This window comes from Chelon labrosus, assembly GCF_963514085.1.
Source record: "Chelon labrosus genome assembly, chromosome: 10".
In the NCBI taxonomy this organism is placed as follows: domain Eukaryota; kingdom Metazoa; phylum Chordata; class Actinopteri; order Mugiliformes; family Mugilidae; genus Chelon; species Chelon labrosus.
The window spans coordinates 29,313,812-29,333,906 of NC_140360.1; the positions used below are offsets into that span (position 1 = coordinate 29,313,812).

At 39.7% G+C, this 20,095-nt stretch overlaps 1 protein-coding gene across 1 annotated transcript in view; it reads left to right on the forward strand.

Moving 5' to 3' along the window:
- Nucleotides 1–19,435, forward strand: part of LOC311494943 (vitamin D3 receptor A) — a 79,056-nt gene extending 59,621 nt beyond the window's left edge. The window contains exons 6-10 of the mRNA XM_084554224.1: nt 4,780–4,879; nt 5,572–5,749; nt 9,049–9,200; nt 9,615–9,731; nt 10,877–19,435. Coding sequence (XP_084410350.1) covers nt 4,780–4,879; nt 5,572–5,749; nt 9,049–9,200; nt 9,615–9,731; nt 10,877–11,130 — 801 coding nt within the window. The 3' untranslated portion in view covers nt 11,131–19,435. The remainder of the gene's footprint in view (nt 1–4,779; nt 4,880–5,571; nt 5,750–9,048; nt 9,201–9,614; nt 9,732–10,876) is intronic.
- The last annotated feature ends 660 nt before the right edge of the window (nt 19,436–20,095 follow it).

Genomic DNA, 20,095 nt, shown 5'->3' on the forward strand with positions numbered 1-20,095 from the left:
TCATGATGTCATGTAAGTTTACACACGGCACAATGTAGGTAATTTCAAATTAGCTACCGGCCACCACAGAAACTACATTTCATGGAGGCTAAATGCTGAAGAAGTGATGTTTATGAAAACTAGAGAAATGTAATAGGATATGGATGGCATCTGCTCTGGTTATCCACAGCCACCACAGACCTTGGAATTCGCTTTGTACATATGACTGTAATTTCACTGAAATGGGCTTAGATACAGCAAGAATGGCATCATGTTAGATACTGAAAAATGAGGAAGATGACAGGATGCTGTACAGAGCAAAGAGATAAACATGGGCATGTATGTATAAGGTGAATCAAGCTCATGTACAGTTGTGCTCATATGTTTGCATACCCTGGCAAAATTTGTGAAATATAGTCAGTTGTTCAGAAAATATGTTGGATCATGCAAAACGTTTCTTTCATTCAGTGTTAGTGGTCAGGCCAAGTTATTTATTATCACACAATTGTTTTTGCTCTTTTTAAATCATAATGTTTATGTTAAACCACCCAAACGGTCCTGATCAATAGTATACATACCCTTAAAGGCTATCAAGAGTAACTGTCCACACCTGTCACCTGTTTGCTTGTAGTTAGTGCCTGTGTATAAAATGTCAGTGAGTGTCTGGTCCGGGAGTCTGGGACTCTCTTGGACTAGACTCCTGGACCAGAGACTCACTGGTCCAGGAGTCTGGGAGTCTCTTGACAGGCCCCTGCACATTTCATCTAGTGCTGCATTGACTTTGCTGGATTCTGAGACATGGGGACAGTGAAAGAACTGTCAAAGGATTTGCGAGAGAAGGTAGTTGAACTTTATAAAGCAGTAAATGGATATAAAAAGATATCCATACATTTGAGAATGCCAATCAGGAGTGTTCAAACTCTGATGAGGAAGCAGAAAATAAGGGGTTCTGTTTGTACCAGGCCACAGTCAGGTAGACCAACACAAACTTGAGCTACAACTGCCAGGAAAATTTCAATTCAGTTCAGTTCAATTTTATTTTATTTATATAGCATCAATAACAATACAGATCGTCTCAAGATGCTTTACAAAACCCGGCCTGAAGCCCCCAGAGCAAGCCTGAAGGCAACGGTGGCAAGGAAAAATTTTAACAGGAAGGAACCTTGAGCAGAACCCAGCTCATATGGAGGGACCCATCTGCCTAAGGCCAGCCGGGTACAGACAGAAGAAAGAGAGAAGAGAACAGCAAGATAAACATACATCTGTCATAGATACACATATCTGACTAAAGCGTACATGTGGAATCTTATGATATAAACTGATGATGTTACATGACAGTTTGAAAATGTAAGAGGAAACATAGGCAGGTTGGAGAATTGTTCATTCAGGTAGGAGTGGATAACTTCAGGAGGCCATGCAGACTGGGCAGGCTGATGAGACCACGACAACAGATGTAGTATGGAGCTCCACAGGAAACGCACAACTCCAGGCCAGTGATACTCACAGGGGAGGGGAGGGACACACAGCAGTTAACGTGCTATACAGTAATAGCACAGAATTACATGACTAGTAGTAGATAGGAAATTAGAGAGCAAGAGCTCTGTGCCAGAGAAAAGAAAGTGGAGGATGCAACAGAGGAGAGAGAAGAAAGAAGGAGGACATGTGTTTGGTGCATCGTCCCCCAGCAGCCTAGGCCTATAGCAGCATAACTAAGGGATGGTTTAGTCCAGCCCTAACTATAAGCTTGATCAAAAAGGAAAGTCTTAAGCCTGACCTTAAAAATAGAGAGAGTGTCTGCCTCCCGAACCCAAACTGGGAGCTGGTTCCACAGGAGAGGAGCCTGATAGCTGAAAGCTCTACCTCCCATTCTACTTTTTGAAATTCTAGGAACCACAAGTAGGCCTGCACTTTCAGACCGAAGTGATCTGTTGGGATGATATGGTACAATGAGGTCTTTAAGATATGATGGAGCTAGGCCTTTAAGGGCCTTGTATGTAAGGAGGAGGATTTTAAATTCTATTCTAGACTTTAAAGGGAGCCAGTGAAGAGAAGCTAAAACTGGAGTAATATGATCTTGCTTTATGTGCAATTTAAAGGACATATCCTCAAAGATTGTTCAGGATGCAAAGAAAAACCCACAAATAACTTCAGCTGACATACAGGCTTTAGTACAGAAATATGGTGTTGCTGTCACAAGATGCACAATAAGGAGAGACTTGAAGAAAAATGGGCTGCACGGTCGAGTTGCCAGAAGAAGGACATTACTACGCCAGTGCTACAAAACGGCCTATTTACAATATGTTAAACAGCACCTAGACAAGCCTCAAAGGTTCTGGGGGGAAAAAATAAAAAATATTTGGAGTGAAGACGCTAAGATCCATACTATGCATAGAGGTGGATCTCTGATGTTTTGGGGGTGAGCTACAGCAGCACAGTGAATTTGGTTAAACTTGATGGCCAGATAAATGTAACATTTTATCAGAAAATGCCAGAGGAAGGTTGCACTTATCAGCTCAGAAGCTGCACATGGGACACACTTGGACTTTCCAACATGACAATGATCCAAAACACAAGAACAAGTTGACCTGTCTTTGGCTACAGCAGAAAAAAATGAAAGTTCTGGAGTGGCCATTAGTCTCCTGATCTCAATATCATTGAACCACTAGGGGTATGTAAACTTATGAGCACAACTGTAGCTGCTTCAGAAAGATGCTGTCACACATTTGCGAGTGGATTTTGGCGAGTTTGATAACCTGCATTCCCAGCAGGTTGTCAGGCATGTGTAAGGCAGAGGAAATTTGACTAAAGCAGAGCATCATGGAAACTTCTCTGGTCTTCTCATCAGTTGAGATTGCACAGCTCACACATGGATGGCGAGTGAGAGCATAATATATTAATGAGTGGTGCACACGGAGAAGTGCAGAATAAACAGAAAGAGCTGTTAATAAATATTTGAAACCACAGTCACTTTTTTGTATTCACTCCAAACTATCAGCTGCCATCATACATGTGTATTTCCAATTTACCCAACACCGATAATATAATTCACGAGCTCCTTATCCACCCGATGGTGGTGTTGTATTTTTTTCCTCCATGTCATTAACTTGATACTTTCAGACAACATTTTTCATTGTGGACTACAACAACTGGGCTGTCCAGAATAAATGAGATGGAGAATACTGACTTGGCTGGAATGTCTGAAACTCTCCCAGCTTCTGTGATTTATTAGTGTTAAGTGTGATTCTAGTGCACGCTGTGCAGACAGCCACAAACACATTCAAGTTTGGTAGTTAATACTTGACTTTTCAAAATATTTAGTTGTGGGTGTTACATTGAACAGCACATAAAGCTTGCAAGAAGAGGTAGTCTGGTAATGCCCCCAAATAACAACACAAAAACTGTAGTTCTTCTTTAACCATTCTGTACTTTGGAAAGGATAATAAATGGTTGTCATGGTTTCAGACAAATAAAATGGGTGCAAACTTATATGAACTTATATGAGGCATGGCAGTGGCAATAAATTATTTTCACAAGAGCCTTGTGCAAGCTGTAGACTTTTGAAGAACACGATAATCTTTGTGTAAACAAAAGAATAAGCCAACACATTGGGTTTGCAGGAGTGATCCCACTTCTCATTGCAACACACTGTATATTTGGTACAAAATTTCTTTTTTTCCTCAGTCATTAGCTTAAGTACACGCTACTGCTTTGGCTGCCGTCAGCAGTTAGTATTGTAACTCCAAAGTTACTGATCAACTGAGTTTGATTTTCTTTCTTGTGGGAGCTTTGAGGTCAGAATTTAGAGTCCAAATACTAATGCTGTACATATTGTACATTTACATAGTAATCTGTTCCATGACAGTGGTGCAGTTATACACATTTTCAGATTAGCTACAAATTCACTGACTCGCAAATTCACTGGTTCCTCATTCCAGACTCTGAAACATGATTGCATAGATAAACTCCAACTCCAATAACCCTAAGCAAAAACTCCAATTGAATGTGGGCAAAATAAAAAATGAAACTAAATAAAGTTAAATAAAAATGAAACTGATCATGTAACTGAAATGCTTTAGCTTAAGTGTGCTGGAGGGGAGTTGTGGCGTAGTGGGTTGAGAGGCAGCTTTGGGACCTGGAGAGAAAGCATTTCAGTCAATACAGGAAAAAAATGTATTATTATTTATTTTTTATGTATTTTATTTAACTTTACAGGGTAAAGTGACAATCGTGAGCGTGTGTATGTGAGGTGAAGTGAATCAAGCATGAAACTATAATGTACAACAGCTCCAGAATGCTACAACGTCATCTACTTTTTGTTTTCTCAAGTACTTGTTAGCCATTTACATGTGAGCCAAAGCATGTAGATAAACATCACACATATGCAGATGACTAAATTCTGACATTGCAGACCAGTGGAAAGTGGAGAACTCTTAAGCAGAGCGTGATGGACTCTCAGTTCAGGCAGTTAAAATTAAGTCACACATGCATGGCAGGTGGTAGCGACAACATGATTTATTCAATGGTTTTCAATGTGCATATGGTACACATGTGGGGGAAATGCAGAGTGAAGTGACTGCTTTGTATATAAATGAAGGGAGTCCATTGCTGTGATCATGGGAAATCTTTAAATAATAAATATGCTGCTATTCTGTCTGGAAAGAACAATTCCAGTAAACCTGCTTCTGTGAAACTGACCACTGGTGTGTGGTGATTACTCGGACATCATTTTATTCGTGGAAGAAGAGCCCAGCACTGCACTGAGTTAAGAGGATATAAATGTTTGTGTTTCTCTGTTTGCAGCCTCCAGTGCGTGAAGGACCAGTTACACGCAGTGCCAGCAGAGCTGCCTCTCTTCACTCGTTGTCTGATGCCTCCTCTGACTCATTCAACCACTCACCTGGTGAGAAAAAGAAAGGCTCAGTCTTATCCTGGCCTTGGTCGCTTTTATCACTGAGGGTTAACTTTACCAAGGACACAGCTCTGAAGAGATCTATTGATTAAAAAAATAAAACTCAGCAGTTACTTTGCTTTCATACACTATTGTAGTGTTGTAATGAAAGGCCATTCAACTCAGCACGACTGTATTCTCTACAAGGTTCCTCATTTGAGCAACATTTGCACAAAAATGTAGGTACTTTGTGTATTTATCTGCAGTAGCTGTTTTGTTCTTGCTCCTGCTCTTAATTACTATTAAAAAGTTTGCACTATGGGTTGAATATCTAACTTGGCGTGCATGTTTGAATGCCAGGACAGGGAGCAATTGCTACAATTTCATTAATGCAAATCGTCAGGTTTTTAAAAGGCTTAAAATGTCTGTTGTTTATTTGTTTCTGTATGTTATGAATAATAAGTGTAATGATTATTTTTATATGCATTATCTTTCATTTTTCTTACATTGCTTCCTTCAACTTCATTAAAGATTTACATTATTCAGATTCTAAGTGGTTAACCTTTTGGTGGTACTTACTGTTTTTTTGTTTTTGTTTTTTTCTCTCTGGCATCTTTGCTATTTCTGTGTAAAAAATTGCTTCCTATTAATCACTTCCTTATTCTCCATGTCTTCTTTCCACCACCCCAAACCCCCCTGAACAGAGTCTGTGGACACCAAAATGAACTTCAGTAACCTGTTAATGATGTACCAGGACGGTGCTAGTAGTCCAGACTCCAGTGAGGAGGACACTAAGCTTTCCATGCTGCCCCACCTGGCTGACCTGGTCTCCTACAGCATCCAGAAGGTGATAGGGTTCGCCAAGATGATCCCAGGCTTCAGGTAAAAATGAAAAATTAAATGCACTGTGGTGATTGAGTCATTAGATGTAATTTTATACTGCTTTCTTAAAAGCTTGATTCAGAATTTTAATTTGACAGCTGCCATAAAAACTCTACTCTGCTCATATCTCTTGAGCCTTACTGGTGGTTTGTAATGCATTCATTCTGATCAAATTTAACTTGATCTAAGCACAAATTAGTCAGTGCATAGAAAAATACATTTGCAGGTCTCGTTAATGATAATCATATAAGTCATTAATCAAACATAAATGCTGGTCATTTGCTGCTTGTGTGTCTCTCTCCGTGTTCCTGCAGGTTAGCAGAATTGTAATGGGTTTGGAAAGGCTGCATTGATATGCAATGTGTTTGATGGTGCAGTTATCTATTGTCTTGCTGGTATTGATGTGTTGACTCCGACATGACTGACATGCTCCCCACCCACACACAGAGCACACTGATTTGCTGCCCTCGTGTATGTGGGACATTACTGGGTAGGAGATGCTATTATCAGTCCCTAACAAACAAGCGCTTCCCAGAATACGCTGGAACAGACTGTAGCGTTATAAATTAACGCTGAGGTGAGAGATAAGTTTATAAATGTATGCACATACACAGTGTTTCCCCTGGGTTTACAGCTTTGGGGGGGGGGGGGGGGGGGGGTCATGCGGCGGCGGCAGGCCAAACAGGTTGACAGTCATATTTAATAACAATACTTTAGTTTAGAACACTCTTACAATATTTTTCTCACTAATTTTACTAGTTTCTCTGTGGCTCATACTGTAACGCCTTTGTTTATTAAAATTATTAACTGGGTTAACTCTGGTGAAAAATACATTTGCAATTGGTGTAAAAGAAATATGAAAATGAAAAACAGTATCACATTGTATTTTATAGTTGTGATGATATAAAATAAGGATAAAGGCAAAAAAGAGAGAAGAAAAAAATAATTGATTTTTGGTTTTAGAATTTTTTCACACCTAGTCCACTGCTCAGAAACTGGGATACCAGCAGATCAGAGAGGGATGTCAGTGAGAGGGTTTGTAAAGAGAACACAGACCAAAAGAACAACCTTTGATTGTATATATATTTATTCACTGCCTGGCCAAAAACAAATGTCGCCACCTGGATTTAACTAAGCAAATGGGTACGAGCCTCCTATTGGATAATTACTGCATGGGTGATTATCGTTCAGCTGGCAACAAGTTATTTGACCCCAACTGATTCTTATTTCTTAGACAACCATGTTGAAAGACACAGGATGACACGGGATGTGTGGTCGTCACGGGATGTTAGTTTGTTTGAGAAGGGTCAAATCATTGGCATGTATCAAGCAGAGAAAACGTCTAAGGAGATTGTAGAAACTACTAAAACTCGGGGGGGGGGGGGGGGGGGGGGGGGGGGGGGGTTTGGCCAGGCAGTGTAGAACCAAGCAATTTACCTGCTGAGTTTTTGGAAAACAAGCTCAAGAAAATCAAAACATATCTGTGTTGTGTCTCCCCCTCCTGAGTTGTCTGGCTGCAGCATGCACCTTGTCATCATGTATATTGCTCAAAATAATTAAAGCCCACTGCTCCAACTTTACACACTACTGTGTGAATAAATGGATGGTTCAAACAACAGGAACACAATTTCCCGTCGGGGATAATTATTATTATTATTAGCCTTGTGTTATTTATCTTATTTACACAACGGCATGTCATGTCTGTGGACGGCACAGTGGTGTGGTGGTTAGCACTGATGCCTCACAGCAAGAAGGTCCTGGGTTGGAATCCTTTGGCCGAGTGGGGCCTTTCTGTGTTGAGTATGGATGTTGTCCATGTGTCTGCATGGGTTCCTTCCTTCCTCCCACTGTCCAAAGACATGCTTGTTAGGTTAATTGGTAATTCTAAATTGGCAGTAGGTGTGAGTGTAAATGGTTATCTGTCTATGTGTGGCTACCTATGACCCTGTCCTGCTCTCTTAGAGTAGCTGCCTGTTTCCTGGAATCTCCTTCACGCTCTTGAGACTGTGCTGGGACTGTGCAGCTATTTTATCAATTTACAATAGATCTGTCCAGTTTATTTTCCAGCTCGCCCCAAATTTGCTCAATGGGGTTAAGTCCGAACTTTGAGGGGGCCAGTCCATCATTTTCAATGTTCCAGCAGATTCCTTCTGTCTTAGGCAGTTCCGGCAATAGTTAGAAGAATGTTTAGGGTCATTGTCCTCTTGCAAAACAAATCCAGGCCCTATAAGACGACTAGATGGTACTCCGTGCCTCACCAGAATGTTGCTGTACTTTCTTATCCATGATGCCGTCAATTTTCATTAAGTCACCTGTTCCTGTGGCTGAAAAGGCAACCGATGCCATAATACTACCCTGTCCGTGTTCAACTGTTGGCAAGAGGCAGTCATTTTTATATCTCTCTTGGACATACACTTTTCTTTCTTTTGGAAATTTCAGACATTTCATCTGTTTTTCTCTTTCAATAATGGTTTCCTTTGCTGCTTTTCTGCCAAGTCCTTCTTCTCCCAGTTTCCGGCTCACAGAAGACACTGCTGCACCATTACTCATTGTGGTGTTAATGAGCAGGATAGGCCTTGTACAACTGAAACTCCTTAAATATGTCAAGTGTTCTAATAATTTTGGCCACCACTGTATAAAGGGACAATGTCCGCTGCAGCAATATTCACAATTTCCATGAAGGACATATTTTCCACAGTTTTAATTGTAACATCAGTTAGCTTGCATGTATTAGCCACACTGTGATACCAAAACAGCTATAAACCCAACAGACAACTGTTTACCATGTCTCATGATACACTCTTGTCTATGGTGCTATCCTTAGGGGAAAAAAAAAAAAATCTGTAGTATTTTTGCCAAGTTTGAAATGGGACTAGATAAGACTTCAAGCTTTGGTCCTATTGTATTTTCTAGTCCACATCACCAAGCTACAATCATTTTGAAGGCAAATATTATTGAAAAACATTATGCAGACAGAAAATTCTTCTTTTTGAGTGTATTAAAATGTCTATTACTCAGTGCCAGTAGCACGACAGACAGATTCTGACTGTTGGGGAGTATTATCTTTCAAAAGAGGCCACAACCTTTAAATACATTTAAAGGCCTGTACCTTCAAATGTACCTTGGGTATGCCTTTTTTAGACAAAAATTACAGGGATTTCAAGGGGTTAAAAAGCAAAAGCAAACAAAAGCTGTCAGAAAAGGCTATTGACTCCAGCAGGTTAAATCTAACAAGTGCATTCTGACAGTGCTCCTGCATGATTCTGCCGTAACGCACCCTGTAACTGTGTGTTTTCCAGAGACCTAACAGCAGAGGACCAGATTGCTTTGTTGAAGTCAAGTGCCATAGAGATCATCATGCTCCGTTCAAACCAGTCATTCAGTCTGGAGGACATGTCCTGGAGCTGCGGGGGACCCGACTTTAAATACTGCATTAATGACGTTACAAAGGGTTGGTTGATGACACATCCTCATAATACATGCACGCCTCTTCTTCCTTGTGTACACGGTGCTCTGGAAGTTTCCATGAAGGCAGAAACATCAATCACTGCATGAATGAAACATAACAGTCCACACAAGTACTCATTCCCAATTACATAAAAAATAGTTTATTGCTAGCGCTAACTACTTCAGGTATTTTCACGGACACAGTGAAGCAGCCACAAACACAGACTCATACATGCAGGCCAGGAGTTAATGTTCATAGTGTATAAATATGCATAGAGAGCGATGATTCTTCTTTGAAACCCACTGCGTCATAAGTGTGCTTTCATTCATAATTTGACAGAAAGGCACAGTATGTTTCCCTGACTTAGTACAAGCAGATGTAGGTGACTGTCTGGTATGTTTTTGTCTTTTGCCATAGCCGGTCACACTCTGGAGCTGTTGGAGCCTCTGGTGAAGTTCCAAGTTGGTCTGAAAAAACTGAACCTGCACGAGGAGGAGCATGTGCTGCTCATGGCCATCTGCCTGCTCTCCCCAGGTACTGCTGGTGTTTGTCTTCATTTGTGACTGTATGGCTGAGAAAAGAGACGAGTAGGTTGACACATTTAAACAATAGGTTTGTTTGTGACCTAGATTCCCCTGAATATTATCGTATGCTCAGTGCTGCCCGTAACACATGAAAAAGCACTTCCTGTAAGATGAACCGCTGGTAGTCACTACAAGTTAAAACAAAATGTGGGAATTATAAAGTTGTAATGTGTAAGCAACAAGTTGTAAAGAGAATGAGTCAGCATGAGTCAAATCAGGGAAAGAGGCCATATAATATATATTTTCTGCCTATTTTCTCTTTCACTATTTTAAGTAAAGAAAATAGCGTAGCTGCAGATAGAAAAAAAAATCTGAAAAAGTGTTCCCCTGCAACCTTTCTATTGTGAGAATGTTGACAACTTTGTTATCAAAAATAAAACAAAGCAGTTATTTCCATAGTTACATTACAAACTGTAGCAAATGTAGAATATGCCTGGTGGAGTTATCCATGACAGTTTGCTCTTATTGTGAAAATAACAACTTAAGCCATTAATATATGTCTGTCAGGGTGGTCAGATTAAATGATTCATTCCCTATGTCAAGACAAGCCCATGGAGACAGTAATGATCTGTGTTTTGCCGTCTCTGCTGACTGCTGGGAGGATGTAGAGTTGAGATAACGCCAAGGTTGCCAAAGGGAGTGTATACCTAAAACTTTCAGCACCTGCAAATAAAATTTTCGAAAAACTAAGGGAAACTGTACATGGGCAGAACAATAACAACCACACGAGAAGCAAGAAGTGGTTACGTTGTAACTGAACACATATAAAACACGAGTAAATAGAGTACAATTCAATATGAATGTGCACATTTCTGTGAACACCTTTTCTTATATTAAGTGTATCAGGGATCATGGTTACAATCTGAAAATGTAGTAGTTCTGACTGTGGTAACAGTTTGAAAGACAGAACAGCAAACTGTTCCGACTTACATTCTCTTTCTATCCATCCACATCAACCTCATACTGTTCTGCTTTCTCTTTGCCCCTGCCCATTTCTGCTCACCTATCCATATGCCTGCCTCATTTACTTTGTGACCTTCATATGCATACTCCCCACTTCTGTCCTCTTGCACCCTCCTGTTTCTCCAATGGCAGATCGTCCTGGTGTCCAAGACCACGCCCGCATAGAGCAACTCCAGGACCATCTGTCGGAAGTGCTGCAGGCCTACATCCGGGTCAACCATCCAGGTGGACGCCTCCTCTATGCCAAGATGATCCAGAAACTGGCTGACCTGCGCAGCCTGAACGAGGAGCACTCCAAGCAGTACCGCTCGCTCTCCTTCCAGCCAGAGCATAGCATGCAACTCACCCCGCTGGTGCTGGAAGTGTTTGGCAGTGAGGTGTCATAGCGGAGGAGGAGGCACTTGTGCATACATACACACACTCATCACATACGATGTTTTACCAACCCTTGCTGCCTTTTCCCCAAGAAAACCGCAGCCCAGATAAAACCCTGGTCATGTGGGAGAAAGATGGATAATCAGACAGTAACCTTCATCTCTTCATTATCCTTTCTATCCTCCTTCTCCTGACTTTGAGCAGCAAGAATCGTCTGACTGGGCCACTGGACAAATTGTCGTTTTCTGCCACACTTACAGTAGACAACCAGATCACAGTTTGGCCGCTGAATTTGCAGACACAGCGCCACATTAAATTTCATTATATCAGGCAGATATCCAGACTCATTGACATCCTGCTCCTCTCTGCATCCACAGACTCCCAAAGCCACATGTTATCATCTCCACCTTTCCTTGGAAACAACTAAATACTTAACATTTTTCTTAGTGAGGACAGCTTGATGGATGTTGCTGTCACATCCCTTTTACCATCATCCTATGCTCCACGTTCATAATATTACAACAATAGTGAGGAATAGCTGCACAGATTTACCCAAGCTAGGTAATAAATTGGTTTAAGATAGATATAAACTATTGTTGGTTTACAGTTTGTTAACAGCAAAGACATCCAAAAACATTAAACATCAGAAGCCATGGGCAAGATTGGAATAGAAATTCTAGGTTTATTAGTTTAAAGATACTTGGCTGCAACGAAATTGAACAGGCGTGTTTTCCTGATATGCCCTGTGTATCTGTGTATGTGCAAGAGGAGGTGTCAGATAGTCTAATGAAGAAAGATGTCTAAGTAGGATTGTTTCTTCATGGTGATGGTGGAGAAATGTGAGATTTGGAAGAATGAGGAAAGGAGGTTGGATAGATGGAGGAAGTGCTCTGTTTGGAATTCCCTGTTCACAAGACAAAAGGGAATTTCATAAAGCAAGAATGTATGTATAATGCTATATAAATATAAATGATATGTATAAGCTGATATATATTTAAGAGAGTGAAACATTGGTTGCTTCCATGGAAGCAAATAGTTCTGAGAGTTGTATAATGTAAAGGATTTGAAGGCCCTTCCTCAGTTTTGTGTGTGTGTGCATGTGTCTGTGCGTGTCTGCCTGTGTGCATGTGTGTGTGCGCGCGTGTAACACGGACTGAGAAGTGTGTGAGGGGGTCTATTTTTGTGATATGTGTACAGTGTATGAGGATATTGATGGATCACAAGGGGGCTGGTGTCCAGGCTCTGACTGAGGGTCCAGTGCAGGGAAGCACTTCTCTGTTGGATTTACTCATTTTTGGACCTGTGAAGTTTATAGAGAGACATACATAAACACAACATCGTGTTTTGTGGATAATGATTATCCAAAAATATTTGTTCGGCTGGTTAGATTGCTGCTAAGACAGTTAGAGCTAGATAGTTGGACAGAAACCAACTACCAGCTGTAGCCTCAGGGAAAAGTTTGTCTGACAATGTTGTGTGTTCATGGAGTGTGCGGCGTAAGCTTACAATCATGAGACAGAGATTGTTTTTGCAGCTCTAGGCATCACTGTGATTTCTAATCATACTAAACTACAGCATAAGGAAGCTAAAAGAGAATTTTTGTAAAATAATGATTACTACAAGATTTTCATTCCTAAGCTTATCTGATCAATTAAAAATTTATGAACTGATTTGCATGACTGTATGGTCCATTAGAAAACATGTTAAAGCCAACATGAAATGGCTACATTTTTAAATACAAATTCATGTCAAACATTGACATCAGCCTTAAGTTAAGGGATTTTTCAGGGCAAACTGAATAGTCTATGGATGGTAGCAATATACAGTAGTTAAAACAATGTACACCCTGTGTTTTTGGAAGGCTCTTAACAGTAGGGCAGAGATACTAAGCATGACAGTGAACTTTTTATATTAAACATAAAAAGCCTCAGACCTTTTTTGTCACATTTATATCATTTTAACACCAGCCACATAAGCGAGGTTTGGGATGTTCATTTTCAACATCACTACATATCTTATCATATTTCTGTTGACACGGTGCATGCTCACACCTCATGCAGGCCTGGACAACCCCCTTGTGGATAAACTTTGTAAATACCACTTGCTAAATCTGTACATAGAGATTTATGTAGGTAAAATACTAAGAGAATTCAATTGTTGATGGCAAGATGCTCTGGAGATACAATGCTATATGCAATTAGGAGATGAACTCTTTTGTTGTATTCAACTAGAATGGACAGAGGTGGCAGCTCTGGTCATGGTGCTGAGTTGTCTCAGGGAGCACTGAAGAAGACTGTCGGATTAGAGCGTAGCTGAATGAGAACTCATATGTTTGACTGAAATTTTGGTCAACCATCTTGAGGCAAGTTATACCAGCTTCATAACAAAACCACCGGTTAGGGGCAGGTTTCACACACCAGCACAGCCAAATGCATATTAGGAAAGAGCTTTGATTATACTCGGCCTGTAATAATGGGTCAACAGTGATGGGACTTGGAAATCTGATGTGTTATAATTGCAAAGACATCAAATGACTGAACATTCCCAGTGGTAGTTGTCTTGAGCATTCCAGCTGGCTAAGTCTTATGCACCATATCCACACAATACGCCCGCCACTGAACATCATCATCTCTCCGGCTGCCTTTTAAAGGATCCCAACAGCGCAGTACATTATCAAGTGCCCTCTCTGTCCATTCATTCTTATGGATGTATGTCTTTTCTCTCTTTCTAATGTCTATCGATAAGCTTTTGACAATTATACAGTATATCCATAGTATTTTCCTTTTGGTGACGTTTTTTTTTTTTTCTTTCGCTTATTTCAAGATTGTCTTTCAAGATTTTAATATGTGTCAGAGTTTGCTGTCTTGCTAGCGGCATGGCTTACTGTGCAGGAACCTTGTCATAATGAGGCAAAGATGAGCAAAGTGGACTCCTGGAGCCTTTTCTAAATGCACATGAACAAGCTCTCTGTAATTTGGTCCTTGTCTCCAAGTCAATCAACACGGAATAGCCCTTTTCAACTAATACTGTGGCATCACTTTGTTGTTTGGACTGGGAAAGGACTACTGTCTTTCCTAATGGAAGGAAAACAGACTTGTCAGTGCAGCTGTGTTACAGCCAGAGCTGTAAGCTCAAGGGAAAGAACACAGTTCAGCAAAGCTCTGTATGTGAACATCAGCTTTTCCAGAAATGGGACGTCAAACACACTCAAGTGATCATAGACTAATATTGCCTCAACTGACTGACACAGGATTTAGCCAGTGGCAAACTGTTGCAGCAACAGCACAGGTGTGCCTCCTCATTCATCATGCAACCATCTAACCATTGGCTCTTCTTCAGCAATAGCCAATTACAGCAGGATTACTCTTCATAGCTTTAACTCAGCAGCCAGGCACACTGAGTCGGGAAACTGTGGTGCACCTCGGGCTGAGGTTTAGAGGATCAGCTGCTGTGGAATTGGATGTGTCGCTCAAGTGGAAAAGTGACGCTGCAGACATGGCTCCTCTATTTGACCCAGGACACCTTTGGATTTGGACCTCAAGAAGACTGTGTAAAAGCCGTATCAAAGATGAAATATTTTGAAAAATGAGAATTGCCACATGCAGACATAGTGACACGCTGTACAGGCAGAGTGTGCCATCACTGACCGAGATGTCGCCTCTTAAACCCAAAGTGTGACATTATCTTTCTAACTACTCTGTGTCTCGCATCGCAGCTCTTGCAATTCAGATTTTTAATCAATTTTCGTTCGTTACAGAAACATTGTTGAAAGACTTTACATTCAACATTAACATCATCAGTTTTAAAATGGAATGCAGGACCGGGTGATGGGGTGAGAGTCGGCTCAGTTTTAAGGGTTCCCAGTGAAACTTCAGTGATTTATTTTTGCTGTGCTGCTGTTGGACGTTGGTTTTCCTCTGGGGATACTTCTTAATTGCCATTATTAATGTTTAAAGTAAGCGTTTAACATGGAGAATATTATGCCTCCAGGATGGATTTGGCTTACAATTTTTACACTAATGGTTAACACTGTAGCTGATGCTAGAGGCCATTATTGCTCAAATGAGCCCAGACAAGTCTGAAGTCTCTCCCCCCCTCACCCCTCCTTCTCTCAACCCAGGTCAGCAGCTCCACCTCAGTAGCCTTACTTACAGAAACCTCACTCAGCTGGAAACATTTAACAGATACCTCAATAATTTACAGAACAACTTTTCACAATAGCCTTCAAGGAAACCAAACATAACTTAATACAACACATACACTCAAACAGACACACTACAACTCTTTCCTCAGCAGTGTTTTTTATGTCAAATATAAACTAGTAATCTAGTTGCCGTATAAAGAAGGTTGTCCAGTAGATTCCTGTTACCTGTAGGCCAGTCAGTATATAAGCGGATCCCAATGTTTCTAAATATAAACTGTCACTTTCTCATTTTTTTCTGCTTTACTCACTTGATCTTCATCTCTGCCTCATTCTGTATTTTCTGTCTTTGTCGCTGTCTCTACAAACAAATGACGTGTCGCTAAGCTTTGGCACTGCGTTTAACCAAACATACTACCTCTCCCTTGCGCACACACACACGCACACACACACACACACACACACATACACATACTATATATATATATACAGTTGCAGCATGATTGTGTTTAATATACAACATTAATTTTATTTTAACACTAATTTAGAAGTATTTTTGTGTATATGTACAGTATATTCCTTTTTATCTCTTTTCAGATGCTGGATGATTTTTACCTCAGATCTCTATATAAGCCTAGAAATCTTACAGTCACTAAATCAAAGGCCTCATTCGCTCCACTTTCTAAATGAAGCATGTAAATGCATGTTAAAATCTTTGCATGCAAGTAAGGCTGCGTTCACATAGCAGCAGAAAAAGCCCAAATTCTTTCAATTTTGGTAACACAGAACTGATCGTGTCAATTTTTTTATTTTTTTTTATTTTTTTGAATCATTTTTTTAATTACTATCCAGACAACTTGGATCTGTGGAACAGACACTTGGATGAGTGAAATATAATTTAGCTGCCACAGTAGCTTTGCTGGGTTGGCTGTAGAAAGCAGAGCAGCTGACTTGATAGATGTTTACAGTGATTTTGCATAGCAGATAAAACTGGAAGAAGCACAAAAGAACATAGTTAGAAACACTGAGAGACGTGTAAGCTCTGATTATACAGTACTTTTATCTCTATAAAGTGGGTTTATAAACTGAGTTTTTGAGAGAAAATAACATAGACAATAAACGTGGCTATGGCAAAAGCTTAAAGGAATATTATACATCTTTAGAAATAAACTAATTTGCTTTCTTAGGTATAGACAAGAAAATTGATACCATCCATGTCAGCTACCTATAATGCAATCATTGCCCCAAAATTTGCCACACATTTGTCCCAGAAAGTTTTATCCCCATTCACAATGTGAATCTGGAAACATCCTCAAGCTTCGTTTTGGATATACCATGACTTGGATGACTAAGAACCTTCACAGATATGATACCACGCTTGTGTAGCTTAGCTTAGCATCAAGAGTGAAAGTAGAAAAGCAGCTAGCCTGACTTTGTCCAAAGGATAACCAAAAACTCTTTCTGTACTAATTAATTAAAATATTAAAATAAAAAATGTTAATGGGTGAGCTCTAAAGAAGCTGGTAGGATTTTACCTCAAGACACAACCAGTATGTTACTTCTGCCGTTTAGTATAAAGTGTGTTACTCTTCTCATATCTTATGGCAAGGAAGCAAACAACCATATGACCCAGTTGCATTAAAGATATTGATTATTAAGGAAAATGTATGGGGTCTAATTCAGTACATGCAAAGGTAAAGCAAGGATCCAAAATGGAACCGAACCTGAGAGCTTGCTATGTGAAATTAGCATAAAACAGGTGATCACTAGATGTGCTTCTGCTCTTCAGCAGGTGAACTCGATTGGCCCTCCTCCTTGAGTTTAGCAACACCTTTACAATACTTTGATGCCACAAAACTAACAGGTATTTGTTTTCACAGAACTACCGCTTGTTTTCTTGTTTTTTTTGTAGAGGTATAGTGCTGAATTAGCGACATAGTGCCGACATAGCCGGTAACCCTGTTTGGAGATAAGGGATGAAGGTCTGATAATATATTCCTACTGACTCAGATATGGGGAGTTTCACTTCGATAATGTTTCTGTCCTAACATCCAAAATGTAAAAATTACTAGCTATTGCCTGGAATTAACGACCAACGCAGTGACCCTCAGTCAGTCTTTGCAGGTTTTCCTTGTTTTCTCTAGCTGTAGCTTTTCCCAAATGCCTGATAAGGGTCTGCGACATTGGGATCCCATTTTAGAAATTCTAGATACAAATAGTGTGTGTTTGTCTGTTTATTTTTCTTTCTGCTCAGCAGCCAGCCAAGTCTCACACACTGCTCCAGCTCTGCACTCTTAGCACTCAGCCGCCGCCTTCTTCTCTGGTTCTGAATCCTTCAGACTTTTTGCTGCTCTCACTCAGCTTTCAGAAAACCAAGCCTTCAGAAATATATGCTGTGAATGACTCACCAAGCCTTTAGTGATCACTCTTATATCATCTAATGACTCAAGTTACAGCTCGCAGCATGTGGACGTTAAAGCTCTTTTAAGGTTCATTTACTACAGGATGCTATTGATTGAAAGCTTTGGACAGATATGAAAATTCACAGATTGTGTTTATTTTACTCTTTAAAGTATTTGATATTCAACGAATGTGGTTGTTTTATTGCAACAAAATATAATTGGTTTAATGGAGTTTTTTGTGAAATGGAGTAACTAATATAAGAATTATAATTATCAGTGGAAGTTTGTGGCACGAGTTGAAACATTATGAACCTGAAGAGAGCGATAGAAAGTCAGCTTTTCTGCTGTCGTAACAATTGGATGATTTTGTCATTCAAGACAGATTGTCACCTGTTGCTCTGATTGCATTTCTCTGCTACCTCTTTAAATATGTGCTTGCTCATACACACATGCACTTAAACAACTGCACTCACAGGTGAACATACACTCACTGACAATGAACATTGTCAAAGACAATGAACACTACACACACACTCAGACAAACGTGCATACTTGTTTGCACTTCTTTTCCCTCACCAGCAGTTCTTTGCCAATGATGCACTTGTGTTTTTTGTCTTTAAATGCTCTGCAAGACGTATGACATCAAAAAAAAATAATTTGTCATCTTTTTTTGTTTGTTTTAATTTTTTTTATTTAGACCTCTAATCTGTACAGTAATACCAGGGCTAGGCAGAGGGTTAGAAATAAATAAATTTTTAATTAATCCAGAACATTTACGAAGTTTCATGTCTTTAAAAAAACAAAACATAAATGCATATATTGCTCAGCTCAGTTGTACCTTGGTGTGCCTAGAACCCACAGCCTTATTTTGGGACAATATCAGGGGTTATAAACCAGAATACAGGACTTTCTGTATAAGACAGTTTCATTGAGTTTCAGTAGCTGTTTTTTCGTCTCTTTATATCCACAGATTTGTTCAGTTGTAGCTTTCTTATGGGAGGTTTATGTCCTCAAGGGATGCACTATGTCAGTGTTTCTGCTGGGTTTGTTTTACTTTATTTATTCCCCTTTTAAGTGACAGTCCTTGTTCAGAAACATTATATATATAAATGCTGTGCTTATGCAACAGAAACTCTGAATATTATTTAATTTGACTTAATTTAAGATTTTGTCTTTAACAATGCCCAGCAGACTGTGACCTCCCTTTCCCTTTCATCAGTAGAAAAAAAAAAAAAGACAAAAAAAAAGGTCTAAATTGTAGTTGATTTCAGCAAAGTCCCAAGATAAGTCCTTTCCCTTGACATATGCACACCACCATGCAGTAAATCTCACCAGTCCTCACTTCTTCTAGCAGAAAGTTGTCTTTTCAGAATACACAGTTGCCAGGACGTTGCTTTTATTAGCACCATCAATTGCCCTATATAATAAGATAATAGTACACACAGTACCTTAACCAGTGTCACTTCGTGGTCATACTTTTTTAATTTTTTTTTTCTTGCTCTTTTCTTCTCTTTGAAGTTGATCCATTGTACTTTGATTACATGCATTGTATGTAGTAAAATACTGATAATGTTTTGGGTAAATCACAAATAAAACGGCTGTACATAATGATGCAAAAGGCCTTCGTGTTACTGTTTTTGTTTTAAGGTCGGTTGTGTTTCTCTAAATGACACACCAGGATCGGTTCATGCTAAAGTTCACCCAGTTTGTGAAACAAATTATTTCTCAGTCTTACAGGTCAGCTTGTAAGTTTACACACCCTGCCAGTAAGGTTTGTACCATTACTGAAAGCAAACATCAAGCAAAACGCTTTTATTAATAGCTTTAAACTGTAAGACATAAATGCATAACATGAGTATTATTTATTTATTTTTCTTTATATTATTTTATTATTTATTGTTAACAGACCCTCAGACTCCCCATTTCTTCTCATTGTCTTCTGAAGGAGTCTAAGGACAATATGACGTACACATGTGTGGTCAGTAGAGGGCGCTGAGGTGCTGTTGTAGAACCTGACTTTCATAAGGTCTCACGCTGGTAGTAGTAGTATGTGTCCATTTAATGGTTTTATTTGTGGCTTCTTTAACCTTATTATGAAAGGATGTCATGTATTTCTGCTTTAACGGAGCAAGTGTTTTAGCAGGAGGTCATTTACAAAAAAAAGAAAAAAGGAAAAGAGAGGAGGCGTTTTATAATAGGTGTGCAGAAAAGTAAGATAATACATTTAAAATGTGCATGAATACTAGCACCAACTGGCATAAAGAACACAGAACAAGACTCGGTATAACCACTATTCTGGATTGCAAAGCTTGAGGCTCAGGAAGAATCCTGCTGCTGAGTCTTCTCTGTTTTTAATTCCGTAAATATCCCTCTGTCTCTCCCCTGTTGTTCTTTTAGTCATTACAGATAGTTTAAGTGTTTATTTTAGCAATG